The sequence below is a fragment of the Tachyglossus aculeatus genome, chromosome 2 (genome assembly GCF_015852505.1).
Source record: "Tachyglossus aculeatus isolate mTacAcu1 chromosome 2, mTacAcu1.pri, whole genome shotgun sequence".
NCBI lineage: Eukaryota > Metazoa > Chordata > Mammalia > Monotremata > Tachyglossidae > Tachyglossus > Tachyglossus aculeatus.
This window is the reverse complement of record NC_052067.1, coordinates 40030912-40053219: the sequence shown is the minus strand read 5'-3', so window position 1 is coordinate 40053219 and position 22308 is coordinate 40030912. Positions and strand designations below refer to the sequence as shown.

The window sequence follows — 22308 nt, the reverse complement described above, 5'->3', positions numbered from 1 at the left end:
CTCCCAAGTGCTTAGTACAGTGCTTTGCATACAGTAAGCATTTAATAAATACAATTGAAGGAATGAATGAAAGAACAGGTATTGAATAACCATTTTGCATATGAGGGAACTGGCACAGAGATGTTAAGTGATTTACCCAAGGTCACACAGCATATAAAGTTTCCTTCAAAAAGTCAGATAAGAGTTCCTGACCAGGTAACACTTTCATGGCTGTGAAAGAATGAGGCAAACGTCCTTGGATATCCACTTTAAACCAAAAGGAAGGAAATAGTTGCAAAATACCCAGATCCAGAGAGGTTCTTGGCACTGAGTGCCAATATTTCCCTGAGGTGAAATATTTCCCTGAGGTGAATAAACTAAAGCTGGGACTAATGTAGATCAATCAATCAATTATACTTACTAAGTGTTTACTGTGCGCAGAGCACTGTGATAGCGCTTGGAAGAGTACAGTACCTCAGAGTTAGTAGACACGTTCTCTGCCCAAAAAGAGCTTTGGTCTAGAGGGGGAGGCAGACATTAATATAAATAAATTAATTACAGATATGTACAGAAGTGCTGTGGGTTTGAGGGTAGTGTGAATCAAGGTTGCAGATCCAAGTGCAAGGGTGATGCAGATGGGAATAGAGCACAGAATGGAGATGAGGAAATGGAAGAGCTGAGACTTTAGCTCAAAGGTTTATGGCTAAGAGAAAGTATCCAGGAAGTGGTGGCTAGGTGGGAAAGATATGCAAAAGGTACATAAAGGCCAACTGAAAGATTCAGCCAATAAATCTAGGTCCAATCCATAACACAGCATAAAGAGGTTGGTTTCCTTTCATTTGGAAAAATATGATTACTCTAATATAGATCAGCTGTGTATTATTTTCTCCAGCCCCATTAGATCCATGCTGATAATAATAACAATGATAAGTACAGTATTTGTTAAACGCTTAGTATGTGTCAAGCACTTGGGTAGCTGAAAGGTAATTAGGTTGGACACAGTCCCTGGCCCACATGGGGCTCACAGCCTAATCCCCATTTTACAGATGAGGTAACTGAGGCAGAGAAGTTAAGTCACTTGCCCAAGATCACACAGCAGACAAGTGGCAGAGCCGGGATTAGAACCCACATCCTCCTACTCCCCAAACCGTGCTCTAGCCACTGGGCCATGCTCCTTCTCTACTACCCAGTGGGGCAGTAGGCTAGAGATTTAACTGAGTTTGGTGAGCCTTTGACAGAACGACTGAGAACAGCAGTAAAAATGGAGATAACTAGGAAGTCATTCCTATGTTGCCAATTTGTACTTCCCAAGCACTTAGTACAGTGCTCTGCACACAGTAAGCACTCAATAAATACGATTGATTGATTGATTGATTAATAAATAGCCCCATGAAGGACATCAAAGTTAAGTGAATATGTAGCACATTGAGAGAAAGGTCTTCTATTTTGGCATGAAGAAATTCCAGCTTTTTTTGACTGATACAACAAACCTTTGGTGGCTCTGAGGATTTATGACCCCTCCATCTTCCCCCAGCTCCCCTCTGACTGTGAGCTCCTTGTGTACAGGGAACATGTTTACCAAATCCGTCATATTGTTCTCTCCCAGGCACTTAGTGCAGTGCTCTGCACACAACTGGCACTCAATAAATACCATTAATTGATTAGATTCCCAAATTGGAGTCAAACTACGGTATGAAAACATTGAAGGGACAAGGGACATCTGGGCTCCATTTTTTACCCTGGGAAATTCCCCGGATCCCACTCTAGATTCAGAAAACAGGTTTATAACTTCCAGTATTTCACGGGACCTAACCAGGGAATATGTGGGTCCACAGTGTTAACATGGAGCTAGAATAGGTGTTCATTGTATTATCACAAATATGTATTCTGCTTCCGAACTGGAAGCCTGGCATTCACTCTTTCTAACCCTGTGTGAGTTGTGAATACCCTGTGTAAATATTGCAGAGTCTTTGCCTGAAGAGACACCTTTAAGTGCTTGAAAACTGCGTGAATTGTAAGATTCAGCATAAAGGCAAATCTAGGCTTTCTCCTGTCTCCTTCCTCACATTCCCGTTCAACCTCTTAAAATCCTTCTGGAACTCTCGGCTCTCTTCAACCCTGTAAATCACACTATTCACCTGGAAGCACTACCTAACCTTGGCATTTCGGACACAGTTTTCTCTTGGTTATCCTCTTATCTCTAGCTAATCCATAGTCTGTTTGGCTGGTTCTTCCAATTGCCTCCCCCGACCGGCCTCAATCTGGGGTCCCCCGTGACTCCCTTCTGAGTCTCTTCTCACACACTTAGGCACTTTATCCTCTCCCACAGCTTCAAAAACCACCTCTATGTAGACGATGCCCAAGTCTACCTCATGAGCCCCTCCACAATTTCACATTTCCTCTTCCCTCCATGACATCAATAGAGCCCGGGCCTGGGATTTGGAAGATCTGGCTTCTACTCCCGGCTCTGCCACTTGTTCGTTGTTCATTTATTCCTTGTTCACTAATCTCCCCACATAATTTGGTGGTAGGATCAATCAGTAACTCAATAATAGCGTTGGTAGACACGATCCCTACCCAAGAGGAATAAGGTGCCCCAGTACACTTAGCACAGTGCTCGGCACACCGTAAGCACTCAATAAATGCAACTGATCGATAGTGGAAAGAGCACAGGCGTAGGAGTCAGAGAACCTGGCTTTTAATCACATGATGCTGATGGTACATGTTAAGTTCTTACTATGTGTCTAGCACTGTACTAAGCACAGGGGTAAATAGCCACATTAGACACAGTCCCTGTCGCATATGAGGCTCTTGGTCTAAATGGGGAGGAGAACAGATATCAAATCCCCATTTTAAAGATGAGGAAACTGAGGCTTAGAGAAGTAAAGTGACATGCCTGTCACACAGCAGGCAAGTGGCAGAGCTGGGATTAGAACCCAGGTCCTCCAACTCCCAGGCATATACTCTTTCCACTAGGCCTTGTTGCTCTGCCACTTGCCTCCTCTGTGACCTCGGGTAAGTCACTTAACTTCTCTGGGCCTCGGTTTCCTCAACTCTAAAAATGAGGATTCAATAACTGTTATCCTTCCTTGTTAGATTGGGAGCCCCATGGGAGACAGGGGCTGTATCTGATCTGACTAACATGTAGTTACCTCAGGGTTTCGAATAGTGTTTGACACATAGGAAGAACTTAACAAATATCATTTTTTTAAAAGGTTGCGGGGGACAGACATTAAAATAAATTACAGGTTAGGGGAATGGGAGTGCATCTGAATAGTGTTGTGGGGCTGGGAGTGAAGTGAATATAAAATGTTCAAGGAGTACAGATCCAAGTGCATAGGTGATACTGAAGGGAGGGCAAAGAGGGGAAATGAACGCTTAGTCAGAGAAAGCCTCTTGAAGCTACTGTGAGTTCAGTAGGATTTTGAAGGTGGAAAGAATAGTAATAATTATAATGATGATGGTATTTGTTAAGTGCTTACTATGTGCCAAGCACTGTTTTAGGCGCTTGGGTAGATGCAACGTAATCAGGTTGTCCCACGTGAGGCTCACAGTCTCAATCTCCATTTGACAGATGAGGTAACTGAGGCACAGACAACTTGAGTGACTTGCCCAAAGCCACACAGCTGACAAGTGGCGGAGCCAGGATTAGAACCCACGACCTCTGACTCCCAAGTCCATGCTTTTTCCACTTGTTGAATATGAAGGGGGAGGGAGGTCCAGGCCAGATGGGGAATGTTGATGATGTGGCAACAGACAAAAGTTCTGTTTCAGTTAAAGGTGAAAAATCCAAAATAAAACATTCCAATCCTCCTCCCAACTTCTCACCACTCCTCATTAGATTTTTTTTTTCAAAGCCTATAAAATGAAAATTAAAAGTCCCCAGATTCACAGAGTAAGATAGATACTTGCTAAAACAATTCTTGAGATTGGCTTTTTAAACAATTTTCTTTCATTTTGGTTGAAAAAAAGAAACCCCAAACCTGGACCCCCAGGAAACACTAAAAAAGGCCTTTGGCATTTCACGTTAATTCTGTACTCCAACAGTGTCCAGGATGAGAGAGAACATAAGGTGTAAAAGATAACTTAACAAGGCAAACTGATTTTCCCATTCTTTACAAAAACTTACAGGCACTCAGCTTCAAATAGTCCCCTCTCCCTCTCCAAAAAAAAAGAGGATATGTAAGCCAGACAAAAACAATGCTATATTTAGGACTATGGGCCCCTCAGTGATTCATTGGCACATAAAGCCTCCTAATTGGCACTTGCATAGAAAAAGTAGCACTCTATTCATCTCTACATTAAACAAATTCCAAATCAAACTGTTTCTGAAGAGACTTGTGCATCTAGCACATAGGTTTTATTCATGACATATTGAAATTAAGGTATTTTGATTTTACACACCTTCAGAGCATCCTTTTTGTTCAATGATTTTAATGCATATGAAAGAATTGATCTGCATATTTCTAAATGTTTACACATTAGAAAGAGCAATCACTCTCTGGGTTGGTTCCACTAAGTGCTCAAACGTGCATTTACTTTTTTCTAAGCAAACGAAACTTTGTATTTCAGGAAGCAGACTTTTTTTAACATTTTTTTTTCAGATTGTAAGAGTATTATTAAATATACTCCCAAAATATCTTGGCAACTAACATAAATGTGCAACTTTAATTCCTCCTAATCACCCAAATCAATATGAGATTTTTGTACTTGTGCATGACCTTCTTCAAATTATCCCTCCATTTTGGTGGAATCAGAATGAATGTCGGCTATTTGATAAAAAACACTAAGTGTGTGAAATAAGAGCCCTCATCGCTTCTGCCAGGCTCCTCTTGACAGAATGATGATAGAAGCATCACATCCCTGGGAGAGTAAATGCAAACTGACAAGAGATGAGCCTTTAGATGTTGAATATAATCTCGAATTGTGCTTGAAGTGTCTTATTATCTTGTCTTTTGATGTCTGAAGGGGTGGCTCATTGTTAGAAAAAGGAAAACCCTTGCACATCTTTGCCATCTTTAAAAATTGTTTGGCCTTTAACAACTGCTTTTCCCACTAATGTCCATTTCTCCTGACAATAAATATGGCAGGTCGTCAGCAAGTGACAAACAATTTACTTTACATGCCACACTTTTATGGGTTTTGAGAGCTCATGTGGAAGCATATTTTAAAAAGCTCTGGGAAATTAGCAGTGTTACGAATGTTAAGATGACTGTTATGTGGTTACTCATTACGGTTATTTTCTGTTGTTTCTGCTTTTGAATCTTCCCTTTGCCGGCTTCAGACAGCCCCGAAGGTTCTTTGTTTATCACTGAGTCAAAACAGTCCATGAAAAATAAAGGGCAACAACCAATTTTGTTCTCTTAAAAGAGAGAGAGAGAGAGAGAGGTACTATTCCAGATACTTGGGCCATGCGTAGCGTATTTATTAATCACAACAAATCAATATCAGTATCATGCTGGCCATAGTTTGCCTTTTATACAGCCCCTCTCCCAGCATACTGTCCCCACCAGAACTTGTCCACCACCACTCTCCTTCAGCTCCTACCACTTCATATTTTTTTTTAACTTAAAAGTTTAATGATGCACCCGATCAATATAATTCCATAGCAACTAAATCACAGTTGCGCTAGTTTTTCTGTCACTCTGCCAGTTTCCTTGAAAACATTCAAGATCTTTTCTCAGGCCTCCGTCACTCTGAGAATCCATAAGAATTCTCCAAAGGATCATAAACTGTTACAGGGTTCAGGCTTTCGAATCATTATGAAAACGTATCGATAGACGGCAGATGACAAGACGTGAGGTTTCCGGGCCTGTCCAGTCCAACCATCTGAATATCCTCAGTGATAACAAACGCGATCAGATTTATTTTCAATAAAGCAGGCAGCGGCTGTTGCCAGGTGGGAAAGTTGTCGGTGGTTTTTAACCCGGGCCGTCCTCTGTGGATATGGATCTGCTTATCACAAATTACGCTGAGCAGGGACTAAAGTTGAGACTGGAGGCAGAGTGGGTGAGGCCTGGCAAAGCCCCCAGGTTATGAAGGAGGAAGTGGAAAGTTAATGTCCCCAGGGAATTAAGTGTGGACAGAAGCTGTTAGTCATTCAGTCCTATTTATTGAGTGCTTACTATATGCAGAGCACTGTACTAAGCACTTGGGAGAGTATGCTATAACAATAAACAGACACATTTCCTGCCCAAAATGAGCTTGGGAGATCTGTTTCACTCTAAATAGGAGGAGTGGGAGGGATCCAAAAATTCATCCTCAGAAGTACCCGTGGGTTTTCAGCTGAAAGTCTGGGTAAACAGTTTTCCCATAATCCAAATGAGAGGGGCCCCAAACTAGAAAATATTATTAATATGCATTTTTATAATGTAGTCATGCAGGGGCTGCAGCTAGTAAAACTATCATGCCAATCAAATATTTCTTTGCAAGTGTTTCTTCAGGGAAATTGGCACTTCAGTGGTTTCTGGATGGCCTTCCTCGAAACTGTACTGGTGAGGAAATGTAAAAAGTCAAGTGTAACATCAAAAGAGCCTGTTTTACTGAACGCTAAAGGGGTTATAATCCAGCCGTTTGGCTATTTTCCCTTGTTTCTTTGGTTTAATTAGGAAGGAATGCAATTCCACAGTGAGTATCTTGCAAAATTTCTAACTTTCAAAGCTCAGCAATTAAAATCAGATGGAATCCGTTCCCTTCCCTGATCTCTGCATCTACTGCCCCTGAAATTCTAGAGGACTTGGATTCTCTCCAGAAGGAAGAACTAGAAAATTCCTTAAATATTTCAATTACTGACATTTAAATACAAATCCTGGTACAAATGCAGAGCTACAACGAAGAACAGAATAGCATTGTTCCTGATTTGTTAGTTTAATAGGAAACATTTGAAATACCATACGGTCTCATAAGTCTGGGCACCTGACTCACATAGATGTACACGGCTGTATTTGGATGAAAATGTACATTAAAACAATAAAATGGATATATATGCATGCTGTAATGCAATGCCAAGTCAAAAAAAAAAAAACAACCCTTCAATGTATCCCTGAAAAAGCTTCGCATGGCTTCAAAAATGCTAACTATAAACTAAGATTTTCAGTCCACAAAAACATCTATGAGGACTAAATTGTTTTGCTCAAGAGAACTGTCTGGAATTAGTGATCCGCACTGTTCTCTGACCAACAACTAACAGTATAGACTAAGAGTCTGAAACGTATATCATAATGTGTCTTGCCCTGACTGAAAACCAAATCACCACTGAAGCACATTCTTTTGTTGAATGTTCATTTTAATAAGCTCATTGAAAGCTGTTTTAAAGGTTTCAAGGTAAACAATGAGAACCATATCAAAGTAACATTTAAAGAATGATGCACAATGCAAAAAGCTTGGACTTTGAATTCATATTTTTTAATTTAATGTTGCCTGTAGGGCGTGTGCTTACTTACAAGCCCTACATATTCACCAGATACAATTCATGTAAAAAAGAATGAAGCGTGTTGTACATATGTTTAGCAACTGAACATTAGAAGTGGAAATCCACCCCATTTACACCTACTGTGATATGTATATCTATACTACTAAATCTATCTGTGGGATCCATGGGCAGAAGGGATTAAAGGGATGGGAAGGAAGGGAAAAGGAATGTACTAGGCAAAAAAGACCTGTGTCTTTGCCTTATTTTGGGGGAAGGGGATCTTCTGCCCCCAAACTGGACATAGCCTGTCTCACGGCTTGGAAGTGATGGAAAAGACACAAGAAATTATGAAAATACATGTGCTTAAAAACAGTAATGAATGTATTGAATGAATAATGAATGAGTAATGAATGAATAATGTACTAATAAACTCCTCACCCATATCCTTTCTCTGCACTGGAACTCCCTCCCACTTCATATCGGATAGATGATTACTCTCTCCACCTTCAAAGCCTTATTGAAATCATATCTCCTCCAAGAGGCCTTCCCCGACTAAGCCTTCATTTCTCCAACTTCCTATTCCCTCTGCATCGCTCTTGCACTTCGATCAATCCATCGTATTTATTGAGTGCTTACTTTGTGCACAGCACTGTACTAAGTTTTTGGGAAAGTATACTATAATAGAGTAGGTAGACACATTGCCTTGCACTTGGATTTGACCTCACAGAACTTATGTACATATCTGTAATTTTTTTTAACGTCTGTCTTTCTGTCTAAACTGTAAATTCACTGTGGGCAAGGGACAGGACTACCAACTGTATTACACTGTACTCTCCCAAGTGCTTAGAACAGCACACAGTAAGCAGCCAATAAATAGGACTGACTGATTGAATGTAGAAAGATAAAATGCCTGCCCAACTACTAAGATTACCTAACGTATCTAAGGTTAAAATTCAGTATTAAACTGTCACAACACGTTTCAGAGATGCACTGTTGTAGTCAAACTATAACTCCTCTAGAAATAATGTAAAAAGTTCCCTAATTTTGAGGCTATCAACACATTGATAGGTCTTTGAATCACCAAATAGATTGTGATCCCAAATAATCAGTGGTTATTGCATTATGGCACCCCATTTTCAGGTTCTCTTATTTTCATAACATCTAAACCGCAGTGATAATGTTTTAATATGCAGCAATATTATTCTCTTTCCAAAGCTCTAGCTCCAGGATTTTTTTAGTTCACACTTTCGGATATTTGTGTTCCTAGTGAGCCGAAAAACAAAATATTCACTTTTAGCAACCACATCCATCTAGGAGACATTTCTTTTTTTTTTGAAGAGAGGCATTTTCTTGTCACATTTTAAGACCTTACAGGCACTAAAAGGATAGCCTGACTTTTGAAGGCAAAAGGACATCTGATAAAAAAAATATAAAAATATAGCTTTGCCAAATCAAAAATAAAAATAGAGACACTCAGGCTGTATTTCAGAATAAAAAAAAGTGGCAGCTTAATGTTAAAAAGAAATGTTAGAGTCTTTGTATCTTGATTAGGTGGGGTTTTTATTTCCTTGAAATACTTACAAAGCAAACTCAATTTCAATTTCTCTGAGAAGGACAAGCTTTCTTTAGCCAGACTTTGCACAGCACTATTCTTCTCTTGATGACCTCTGGCTTTCACACCAAAAGGGCTTAGTCCTGTTCCTGATAGCGTCAAAACAGCATCACAATACTGACCACGGGATGTCACTACACAAACATGTCCTTGTTTCATATTGTTATTAAGTTTGATTTCGGTTCAGTGAGAAACAGAAGGCAGAAATTTACATGAAAAGATTACAATCCAGGCTTTGAGCACCCACAAACACTCTCTGCACACACACACACACACACACACACACACACACACACACACACAAACATACACACACAAACACACACACACACACACACCAGATGCCCAGATATGCACTAATCTTCTCTTAAAATTTTGTTTTTAAAATCATAAGAAAATTCCGATGCCACCAGCTTCAGAAACAGATTCATTTGGAATCTCTGATCTGAAGGGGAAAATAAAATTCTAACGAATGGGCTTATCTGCTATACTGAATTTTGCACTCTAAGGAGTCCCTAAAGTCAAAATCTATGCACGGGAAGTTTTCTTCGGCAAGAAAACAAGGCAGAGACTGTAAAACAAACAAAAACAAGGAAATCAGGAGCGCAAAAAATGGCAGGATTTAAATTGTATTGAAACAACAAAACCGAGGGAGTAGGCCAAAAGAGACGAAAACGCACCTAAGCAGCAGAACAAGAAAAATCTAGAGCAAAATGGGATATTAAAGAGAAAACAGATCCAGTGGAGAATGGCTACTGTTACTAGGAGCTTTCTCAAGATATCTCTGCCTTTGGATATTTTTTAAAAATTTATTAACCTGACAGCAGGAAACTTTATAGAGATTGCTCCCTGACAGGGTTCCAGCTTGGTTAAAGCACTCTGCTACCTTTTTTTTCTTTATTATAGGAAAATCAAGAGACATGTTAAGTGGAGTCAGGTACATATTTGGGTAAATAGGGCTCCTTCTCTGACTGGATTCACATTCCCACACAAGTCTTCGCTAATCAGACACAGTCCAATCACAAATTTGAACTTTCTTCCTTTGTTCCTTCTCATCTGATTCCTTTTTAATGTGTGACTGTCTGATGTATTATTAATATCCAAACACAAACCAGCAAGGCTCTCAATCAAAGAAAGAACCAGCTCACTCACAAATGATCTGTTTACTGTCCAGTACCAGAGCACGCTCCTTTTGAAACAGCAGCCACTTAGGTACTTAACAGGAAAAAAAAAAATGTTTGGAAGATTCTTGCAAAGAAAAATACCTACTAAATGAAAGTCAATTAATTAAGATGAAGGAAATCTACTGGGGGGGATTCTGGAATTCTAAATGAAGGATACACACACGCACCCCCCCCCCCCCGCCCCACCAGCTAAGAATATTATTTTGTACTGTGTACATTGAGCAAATCTGGAATTAACTCGCAACACTTATGACAGAAACATTCAAAACATTCATAGACAAACATTGGGATGATTTGCTAAAGCATTTGGCATGAGACTGCATCCGATGCCTCATTTTACGGAATGACTTTCAGGTGGATTTGAAGAAGAGAGGGAAATGAACTAATTCTTTTGAGATTTTTGACAGTACTGACATGCCGGAGGAAATTACACCTAAGTTACCGTCAATAAGAATGGCCCCGGCATTCATTAAAAAGAGACCAAACTTGATTCTCAGATGCATTCTATTTGGCCAGGTCGGACAGCATTAAGTGAACTGCCTTCCACAAACTCAGGTCTGAACACACGACGGCATGTAGCAGGAAAGCGGAGAAGAGGAGATGAAGTTGAGGATTCGGTGCCCCTGCAGTGTAAGCCCACAATATATGAGCTACTGGGAATTGGGCTGGCTTGGGGCGGGAAGATGGTTGCGAGCCTCACCGCTCCTCTTATAAGTCAGTACTTTCATGGGTGGATTGATTTTGTAGAGGACAGCGAAGGGCTTATTTTGTTTTTATTTTTGTTTCAGGAATCACGTCCTTCAGGACCTGTAGCCAATCACAATGCCTTACATCACTGTATAAACGTGCTCATCATCTCCAACTATTTCTTAAAATATCCACAGTGCATCAGATGGATAGATCTACCCAGTGTTTCTAAATGTACATTGTTTACTTCCATAGCCAGAACTTAAGGTTGATTTTAAGGTGGATTTTGACCCACTATTAAATCATAGTGTTTTCGAGCAAACAACTGGAAACATTCCATGCCTTTTCACAGAATACAGGTTATCACCAGAATTCTTTCAAAAAACATTACTACTTCTACCTAGGAAATACACAAATTACTTAATTGTTAAATAATAAAATTAGGATTACATTTTCCTCAATAAAGAGGTCTGCTCCATGTTATGAGAAGGAAGGTGATTTTTTAAATTTAATAAGCAGGGTTTTTTCCTTATTCTAGAAGCACAATACGCATTCAAGGCCACTGTAGTTCTTTACTGACTTTTCTTTTCCCAACCCCCTAACCTGATTCCTTAGGGCCTCTTTGTCAGGTTTCTGCCTTAAGTCCATTTTATTAGCAAACTGTAAATATCTAAATCACTGAAACTGTGAAAGCACATTTCAAATCCAGGGATGAAAAAAGCAAGACTCTAATGAAGGCTTCCGTGTATCCAGAGGCTAGATTACAGTATAAGTCACTATAAAGTGACCTACTCCACAATGCCCATCCAATGACCTTAGCTCTGACCTGGACAGACCACAGTCTCAAGGGGTGAAAGACAATTTGTCTTTCATCCTTTTGTAGCTGAAAATGGCGTGCCTGCCATAAATTCCAATCAAGCCAAGCCAGATGACAATTCTTAAAAAAATCTTATAATGAATGTTTCCTCACAAAGAAATACCAAGAAAAAAGCATATCTACAGAGAGCAAGAGTAGATTCTTCTGGCAAATAGAAATCACTACAGGAATGTAACTTTTAACCCGTTCAAATAGTCCATAGATTGATGACATTGAAGTCGCTCCCCTTTACAAGTATAATTGCATGCCATTGATTTTAATTCTATTTGTGCTGATGATTTTGACACCTGTCTACATGTTTTGTTTTGTTGTCTGTCTCCCCCTTCTAGACTGTGAGCCTGTTGTTGGGTAGGGACCATCTCTATATGTTGCCGACTTGTACTTCCCAAGAGCTTAGTAGAGTGCTCTGCACACAGTAACCGCTCAATAAATACGATTGAATGAATGAATGAATTTTATCCTGGATATATACGATAACACAAAGGAAAACTAGTCATTCATTCTGATTTCAGAAAGAGTTTCCAGGCTAATTCAGCTGGGGACCAAATTCTACTACTGCACTTCTAGAAAGTAGATGACAGACAAAAACACAGCCATCCATGAGTGCTCGGAGTAAAACAGTCAAGAGATTTAACTTGAAACAAGCACAATTTTCTAAGAAACATAGTGAACAGTGTATCTCCAAATTTTAGAAAATGAAAGGAGGAACTCCCAGAACATATATTTCTGTGAGGAGTAAGTTTTTTAAGCTTACTACAGCACCTTCACTGAAATGAAAAAATAAAAACTTTAGTACTGACATTTTTCTCTAAAATATATTCCTTCCCTCTTTCCAGGGCCCATTTCTCTTAAATAGTTGATGTGACCATTTGATGCCTTATCATTCAATCTGGTTCTATTTGAATAATTGGATTCTTTGTGGATAGAACTACCATTTCAATATCTACGAGAAAAGTGCAACCTCATGTGTGCCACAAATACAAGCCAAATTGTTTCTTTCCCAATGCACTAACCCTCCCTTCACTGAGACTGTTGTCAAAAGACCAATTTCGATAATCGTTTAGAATATGTACATTGCTACTAACATGTTAAATGACAGACCCTTCAGGATGTAATTCATTTAATCAGTCATATGAAGCGCAGTACGAAATAAAGCTGGTTGCTCCGATAATACTTCTCTGACAAGCAAGCTACCTCCCCACCACACTTGCTTTCTTTCTGCATGTAACTCACCACAAATACAGACAAGACTGAAATGAAAGATAGTTTTTCTCTGGGATTTACAGGAATAAAGAATGCGCCACTTAACAAGATCATTTGGAAATACCTAACGGGATTCTCTGTGAAACACGGACTTATCTCCCATAAGTATACAAGTGATTTTAATGCTGTCCAAGTTAACAAAACATTACCCAAGATGTAATTACTTTAAAGAACACGAGAGCCCTCTTCTGAACTTTCTGCTTGTGCTGGCGTATGACATCTTCTTTCTCCTGTTGGTGGTTCTTTGCTGTTTAAAGTGTTCCAAACTTTTACACAGCAAGTTTCCCTTGAGAACCTGAAAGTGCATCAGTGCAATTTAGACAGACCATAAAAAGCCTCATGGTAATAGGGATCTCTTTTGCTTATCCAGGGAGAGGATCGTCATTAGTCTTTCCCAGCTGGGTCATTTGATGATGGCAGAAGGCAGTAGAAAATCTGGCACTGTGATCCAAAAACGGTTCATGAAAATTCATGGTCAGAGCATCCTCTACTGCTGGTGCCAGGCTACATTCTTGGGACGGCTACAATATGAAGCAGCACAGTCCAGTGGAAAGAACCCAGGCCTGGTAATTAGAGATTCTGGGTTCTAATCACTGCTCTGCTAATTCCTTGCTGTGTGACTTTGGGCAAGTGGCTTAACTACTCTGTGCCTCACTTCCCTCACCTGCAAAATGGCTATTAAATCTTCCTCTCTTCAACTTAGATTGTTAGTCACTTGTGGTTTAGGGACTGTGTCCAACCTGATAAACTTCTATCTACCGCAGCACTTTAGAATAGCGCTTGACACATAGTAAGCGCTTAACAAATACCATAAAAAAATGGTTTGCTGTGAGATGAGATGCAGTGAAATTTTGAGAGTCCATCTCAATCTATGGTATTTATCGAGCACTTACAATGTTCAGAGCACTTTACTTAGCACTTGGGAGAGACAAATACAACGGAATAAGCAGACATGTTCCCTTCCCATAATGAGCGGCTCAGAGGAAAGAGCATGGACTTGGGAGTCAGAGGTCATGGGTTCTAATCCCAGCCCTGCCACTTGTCTGCTGTGTGACTTTGGGCAAGTCACTTAACTTCTCTGTGCCTCAGTTCCCTCATCTGAAAAATGGGGATTAAGACCGTGAGCCCCATGTGAGACAACCTGATTACCTTGTATCCCCCCAGTGGTTGGCACACAGTAAGCACTTAACAAATGCCATCATTATTATTATTATTATTATTAGAGGAGGAAATCACTCCCAAACTGGAAGAATAGTGAAGTTTGGCTGAAAGAGTTGAGACTCTCTTTCCAAACCATGCATGAGTATGCACAGCTTTGCCAAATGCTTTGCCTCTGTTTCTTGCCACCATCTGAAGGGGACAAGTAGGGTGGTGAGGAAGGAGGGTGTTCTCAACATTCGCAAAGCCCATGGTTTTCCTTGCAAAGGGTGTACTATGAAAAGAAGCGGGGAGTGGGAATAGAGAAGGGGATCCACGTCTGACACAGAGGACGGCTCTTTCGGCTGACCCATAAAAGGCTTTGGAGCAAAATCACATTTCCGACCAAGAGGTCCTGACTGTACCCTCATGTCCCCTATCTGCCTGCCCCTCAGCATTTTCTATGGCTGTGTACCTCTTATAATAATTATGGTATTTGTTAAGCGCTTACTATGTGCCAAGCCCTGCAGATTGATACTCAACTGGGCCTCACAGTATTTATGTAAGTATTCTTATATGCTCCTATTCCCTCTATCCCTAATCCATTTTCATGTCTCTCTCCCCCTTTAGACTGTAAATTTCTTGTGGGCATAAACTGTGTCTGCCAACTCTATCACCGTGTACTCTCCCAGTGCTTACTATGGTATAATAATAATGATATCTGTTAAGCGCTTACTATACGCCAAGCACCGTTCTAAGCGCTGGGGTAGATACAAGGTAATCAGTTTGTCCCAAGTGGGGCCCACAGTCTTAATCCCCATTTTACAGCTGAGGTAACATAGCAGGTCACACAGCAGACAAGTGGTGGAGCCGGGATTAGAACCCATGTCCTATGACTCCCAAGCACATGTTCTTTCCACTAAGCCATGCTGCTTCTGTATGCCACACAGAGTAAGCACTCGGTCAATACCGTCGACTGATTGAATGATTGATCGATCAGTTCATTTACCTGCAACGAGATGGGAAATGCTGCCAAGGACAGTCAGATGAGGGGAGACTGAAACCTAAAATCTGGTCAGACAACTCAGCCAGAACTTGCGGGCTCAGATTTTCTTTCCAAGGGGGTCACGGAGGGTTCTTCCAGAAGCTTCCACAGGAAGAAATCTGGCTTCTGGGTGTTCCATAAGGTCCCGTCAACTTCAAGGGAAATCAACAACATAGTTTGCCATTGGGAATCAATCATTCCCTTTTTTGACCTCTTTCCTCTCCCGTTTTCAAAAATCCTCCCATTATTCTTCCTTCCTTGTCCTCCATAAACAAAAGGGACCCTGGCATGGTGAAAAGCGCATGGCGATGAGAGTCAGAGGAGCTGAGTTCTAATCCTGGTTCTGCCACTTTCCTGATGTTGACCTGACATGTCACTTAACTTCTCTGTGCCTTAGTTTCCTCATTTATAAAATGGTGATTCAATACCTGTTCTCCCTTCTCCTTAGACTAATGGTCCCATGTGAGGCAGGTATCCTGATTATCCTGTATCTACTCAAAGGCTTAGTTCAGTGCTTGGTGCATAGTAAGTGCTTAACAAAAATCAACATTATCATTATTAGTGACAGAAGCAAGAATTAGGACATGGACTAAATCTGGGCCTTGGAAAGAGATACTATTGCACTGTTAAAGTTATGTTCTTCCATCCATCCATCCATCAATCAATCAATCAATTAAGAAGCAGCATGGTCTAGAGCACGGGCCTGGGGGTAAGAAGGACCTGGGTTCTAATTCTGGCTCTGCCACTTGTCTGCAGTGTGGCCTTGGGTAAGTCACTTCACTTCTCTGGGCCTCAGTTACCTCATCTGTAAAATGGGAATTAAGATTGTAAAACCCATGAGGGAGACGGACTGTGTCCAACCTGATTAGGTTGTCTCTACCCAGCGCTCAGTTCAGTGCCTTAACAAATACCATAAAAAAGCAATCAATAGTATTTATTGAGCACTTACTGCATCTGAGCACTGTACTAGGGTTTGGGAAAGGGTGATTCATAATGGTGATCTACAAGGAGCTTGCAATCTAGAGGGGAAAACTTCATCACATCATCCCCGCTCTGCCACTTGTCTGCTGTGTGACCTTAGGAAAGTCACTTCACTGGCTCAGTGGAAAGAGCACGGGCTTTGGAGTCGGAGGTCATGGGTTCAAATCCCGGCTCAGCCAATTGTCAGCTGTGTGACTTTGGGCAAGTCACTTCACTGTGCCTCAGTTCACTCATATGTAAAATGGGGATTAAGACTGTGAGAACCCCATGGGCAAATTTATCACCTTGCAACCTCCCCAGTGCTCAGAACAGTGCTTTGCACATAGTAAGCACTTAATAAATGTCATTATTATTTTTATTATTATTATTATTCTGTTTGCCTCATTTACCTCATTTGTAAAATGGGGATTGAGGCTGTGAAACAGGGTCTGTGTCCAACTCAGTTTGCCTGTTTTCACTCTAGCGCTTAGTAAAGTGCCTGGCATATAGTAAGCACTTAACAAATACCATCATTCATTCATTCACTATTCACATCATTCCACACCAGGGTCTGGAAGTGTAAGTAAACAAATCAAATCAATTGTATTTATTGAGTGCTTACTGTGTGCAGAGCCCTGCAGTAAGCGCTTGGGAGAGCACAATATAGTGGCACGCTAGAACAAAATAAGAGTTTAAGGAGTGGATTCTCAAAAGACCATTCGTAATGATAAGCACTTAGTACAGTGCTCTGCACACAGTAAGCGCTCAATAAATACAATTGAATGAATGAATGAATAAGCCATTTCTACATAGATCTGCAATTCAGTGTAAAATGGCATAGCATTCAGACTGCCCCCAAGCCCCAAATCACATAATAAACTTTTGTTGTTACATCAACTAAGTAGTCCTCCCAATTCTTTCTTTTTCATCGTTCAGCTCAGTTTTCACCTCTTGTTTTTCTCATTCTCATTTTTCTCTCTAGTCTCACAATGAAAAGGCAAAATCCACAATACTCATCCTCTAACAATCCAAATAAATGCTGAGGACATTCTTGTGAAGTTAGACTTTAGTAACTACTACACAATTCAGAAGCAAATTTTTAAATGCAGCCGCTAAAATGGGCATATGCGTGCTGGGAGTACAGATTCTCTGCTCTCATCTTTTACTCTATTCCTTGTCTAAACTAATATTCAGAAACAAAAACTGGCCCCAAAAACCTATTTACTATTAATCACCTTGAACTGTGCCATAAAATACATTTCTGCCATCATACTCCCCCAGAGTTTAAAATAATCTGACCCTACCTATAAGGAAAACAAACAGTTTAGCAGACTAAGACATTTAGATGATTAAAAGTAACCTGCATAAATGTATCATAGTGGCTCACTGGGGTGGAATGAACTAAACATAATTACGGGATTTCAACATTCGAAGTGGAAATGCTGTTTTTCACAAGAACTGAGATTAACATGCCGTTACTAAACATAAGCCCCCCAATTTTTTTATCTGTCCATCTAAGTTTATCCACGAAACACACGCAGCATGATGAAAGTAACACCTAACAATGAAACGATGTCTCTAAAAAGCAGAAAGATATCCATTTCCTTCTGTGAAGACTGAGCACCTGTGTTGACACCACAATTAGAAGATCCACGGGACAAGACCAGTACATTTTCTTTCCAGGTGGAAAAATAAAAACTTAAATTTTAGCTCTCATCACGACTTCCTTTAAGGTGTAATCCCAATGCTTTCCTTTAAAGTTCCAGCTCTAAAAATGGTTCTAGCAGGAAGGTGGTCTGCCTTTCTATAGGGTCCTGTTTTGTTTTTTTTTTTTCTGTTTTAAGAAGTCCCCCTTGGAAATAATTAAAAGAAAATCTCTCTGGAGCAATTGCTCTGAAAACAAAATGTCACTCTATAGCATAACGGACTCCTCCAGCACACAGGCATCTCTCAGCATCTATCACTCAGGCACAAGTCTTAACAACTCTGCTCTCCTTTCTGATTAGAGATCACAGTTGCTTGGGTTCTCGTTCTGGCTGTCATCCGTTTGAATGACAGATGTCTGTTCTGGAGTGGCGCTCTTCTTGCTTCCGTTTTGCTTATGAAACACATATTCATCAAAGGTTATGTGTTCTTTTACCACTTCATTTGAGATGACACAGAATGAACAGGAAAGAATAAAAGACTTTTTCCTTTTTTTACCCTAAATCAGACCCCTTTGAAAGAAAGACTTCTCCCTAATTCAAATTACCAAATAATATACCTTTTAGCAATTCCCCCTGTGATCTCTGTTTACTTGGCACGGAATGGCTTGTATTGACATTTTTCAGTTCTCTTCTCCCAGCTTTTGACTATAGATAATAACTCTTTAATCCACTCCATCTTAACAAAAGACAGCACTGCAACCCCGAAACTGAGTCGATATTTATTCAATAAACGTTAACAGAATCTAACAACGGAACCGATTTCCTGATTATTGCTCATTTTCTTTTTGAACCATTTCCAGGTCCAGAGACCCGGAACACCCCGACGAGCCTAAAATCTGCGTTAAATAAGTTGGTCGTCGAGGAAAGTTAGAGAGGTGAACCTTTGCTTCCCTTCCCCCCTCACCCCAGTAGACGGCTAGAATTTTGCACTCAGTGGCTAAGCTCCGGCAGACTCCCTGAGAGTCTTGAGGACTTCCAAGAGAATTGAACGAACCACAGGAAAAGGGAGAGAGCTTTTTTTCCAGACAACAGGGGGGTAGTCCTGAAATGAAATACCTAGCCAGACTCACCGAAGAGCTTGCTGGGAATGTCCTCGCTGTCATTTGATTCCACGGTTGCAAGCAGGGGCTCATTGAGTTCGTTGTCTGAAGTAGCTGCGCTGTCCTCACCTCTCAACTCTGCATTCATTTCACTACGCAGTGACAGCGAGGGTTTACTGACTTGTCCAGCTATCATTGGATCCTAGGATGGGGGGGAGAAAAGAGTGAGGGGGGAAAAAAAGTCGCAGCTTTGGTGCGTATAGTCCACCTCTCTCTCAAACACACTCACTCTCTCTCTTATCTCTGGCTGCTCCTGCTGTTATTGCTGGCTGCAGTCAAGTGAAGAGCTATTACAGATCCAATGAGTTTTCCATTACTCCCCACCCTATTAAAGCTCAACTAGCATGTGAGAGATTCAGGATGCTTTGAAGGAAAAAAAAAAAAACTTCTTTGAAAGCAGCATAACCAACACAGCTTTAATTGTGGGATGTGCTTTCGTGGGCATGTTTTTACATCTCGTTCTGTCCAGAACGTGGTAAAAAAAGAAGAAATCGTTGCATCTTCTCTCTCACGTTTATGCAGGATGGGGGGTTGTCCCCCAGGAGGGTTCCTGCTGCAGCCCTGGGGGTCCAAAACAGGCCTTCCCCCCGGCAAGAAAAAGAGAAGGAAATGTTAATGTTCCAAGTGCCTTCGAGCCAATAGTCAGCATCTTATAAAAATCCCATAAAGATACACACAAGTTGATTTCAATCACTCTTAGCTTTGGGACAGTCACTTCCCCCAGTCAGAGACATGGCATTTTAAGGAAAAAATAAAGAAGGCAAAATAATAGAGCAATTTATTAAGCAAAAAAAAAATCAGTGAAAATACTTACAAAGTGTTTTCAATTACTCCTCTGCTCGGGGCATTTTATTCTCATAACATTTAAAAAAAATAACGATTTTGAAGGAAAAAAAGAATAAAGCAAACTTTTTTTTTCTGTCGATTTGGATCAGGTTTTCTTTCCAGCTCTGTCAGAGGGCATTTGGGCAACGGTCTGATTTTTCAGGTGCGTGCTACAGTTCTGTTTGCAAACTAAGATGCACGCTATCGTTACCGCGAAGCCACCGGGAACAGGAGGGAAAGAAAAGAAACAAGTGACCTCATCTTGCTAGGTGGCAGCTATTTATTGCAAAGTTCATGCCTAAATGGTTCTCATGCAGAGAACAGGTGACCGGCGCGCAAGTAGGTTGGTTAGCATGTCTCCTTATCCCCCATCACATTGGTCGGGGTCTGCCTGTGGGTTTTTTTTAATGTATTCGTGTCTGAAAAGTGAATTTGATATGACACATGATAATCTATGAAAATGTTAATCAATACAAATAGTTTAAGCTGTCATCAAATGCACTTCTTTAGTCAATACTCATATCACTGAAAACAATGTCACTGTCACCGGGGCTTAATTTGCACAGCACTTAAATATTGGACTCTGTGCATCAATGCACTCCTCTTCAAATACTGTAGGTAAACACATTTTCTCCCTATTTAAGGCCAAGACACTCAGCACACATTTAGCTCAGCTGAAACCTCCCTTTTGAATACCTTGATAGGTCCACTGGAGGGCAAAATTAATACTTAATTGAATCTCACAGTCATCAAAATAATCAATACTTTTTTATTATTTATTCTTTACAGTCTGTTGACTGTTTCAAACCGCCGAGGGAATGGTGGGAAGGATTCATGGCTTTGGAACACTGTCATTTAACAAGGTAATTTTCAGTGGGGCATTAGGGGTTGTGAAACATATAATAAAACAAAAATGGTGGCTTATAATAGGAAGAAAGAAAAGAATTATATTTCTGCCATCTAACAAAACAGGATAAATAAAAAAAAGCAAGTGCAGAGAGAAAGAAAGGAAGGAGGTGGGGGGAGGGAGAGGGAGAGAGAAAGCTTGGCTTTTGAAGGGTTTTATCATATCAAGAGCAGAGCTGAGCTTTCATAATGCTGACATTTCTCATCCTGACAATCCTAAACAAGTGGAAAGGATGAGATCGCAGATATCATCTTTCATCACATTTCCCAGCTTAAGAAGCAACATGACAGCTTCTCTACCCTTTACACTGTTAATTACTAAATAAAATACCGCTCTCTGTCAGCATTAGATTATTGCAGATAGCAACCACAAACATTGCTCCATCGTTGTTGTTTTTTTAAAGAAGCCAAAGATATCTACCTTGAACTCTTCAGAAAATAAATTGAGCTTGTCTCTCCATATTGTGAATATATGAAATATAATCAATTTAATCAACGTGGTCAATCCATATTATCGTCAACTTAAATTGCTGACGATTTATTAGCATTTCATTTACTGGATTTATTAGCTGGGTTGGAATCCAAACCACTTCAGGTGTTTTGGGAGGGGAAATAGGAAGTCCCTGGAATTTTCCCCAATTTCTGGAACCTACGCGCCTCCCAGAGACTTCATCAGAGTATTCCAGTTCTGCTGGTTCTGGTCTTAGCTAAAACCCAGGGAAAGTGGGTGTTCATTGAATGACTTATTCTCTGCTAAAAAGGCCTCTTAAAAATTCAGATCTATTATTGTGAAATTTTAGACTGAAGCAAAAACGATTTTGGACTTATCCCCAGTTAAGCTACGGCAAAGACTCCTTAAGATGGGACATGGGTGAATCCTTTATGGCGAACTCCTCCCTAAGAGCTCCATCACCCGTTTGGGGATTTTCAAAGGATGTTCACTCCAGCTATGGCCCTCCGAATGAACAGTCTCACTGCCATTATGATTCATCTGCCAAATAACTAATTTGTTTTGCTTGTTAAATGTGATAGTGAATATGTGCAGAGTCCTCTACAGTGCCAGAAAATAAAGAGAGGGATTAGAGTGAGATTGAATAAATCTAATAGAGGAGATTGCCTTCGTGGGAGATGGAGGCCATATCTGTCTATAGTGAGAAAAAAAAAACAACGCACATTCATTTCTGCTTCACAAGATCCCCTACTCAAATCTTTCTTAATGGCCCAAACATAATCTGCTCTCTCTGCTCAAAACAATTGTCAGGATATTTCTGGAATGTTCTAGAGCAATTGTGTAGCCAGGCAGACATGGACACTGGACTGTTTCATGACCGGAGTTTGATGATGCAAATTTTCCACACAAAAAAGAGTTCCCTTATGGAATAAGATCCACAGGTCTCTGCACACAGAACAGGAAATGTGATTGGGAAAGAAAAATCGACTTTATTACATTTCCTATTTTGACCTTCCCATTAACTCTTATAAACTATAAGTTTATATGGTATTTATGGAAAAAGTTAACTCTTATAAGCTATGAGTTAACTTTTTTCATAAAAAACATTTAAGAAGTGTTACTTCGAGCAAAACGATGTGGAGGACTGAGACAATTATCTGAATCA

General features: G+C 40.3%; 1 protein-coding gene across 1 annotated transcript in view; it reads right to left on the bottom strand.

The window, feature by feature from the left end:
- POU6F2 (POU class 6 homeobox 2) overlaps positions 1-22308 on the bottom strand; it is a 440175-nt gene that overhangs the window by 328803 nt on the left and 89064 nt on the right. The window contains exon 4 of the mRNA XM_038740542.1: positions 18932-19103. Within this exon, the coding sequence (XP_038596470.1) occupies positions 18932-19103 (172 nt within the window). The remainder of the gene's footprint in view (positions 1-18931; positions 19104-22308) is intronic.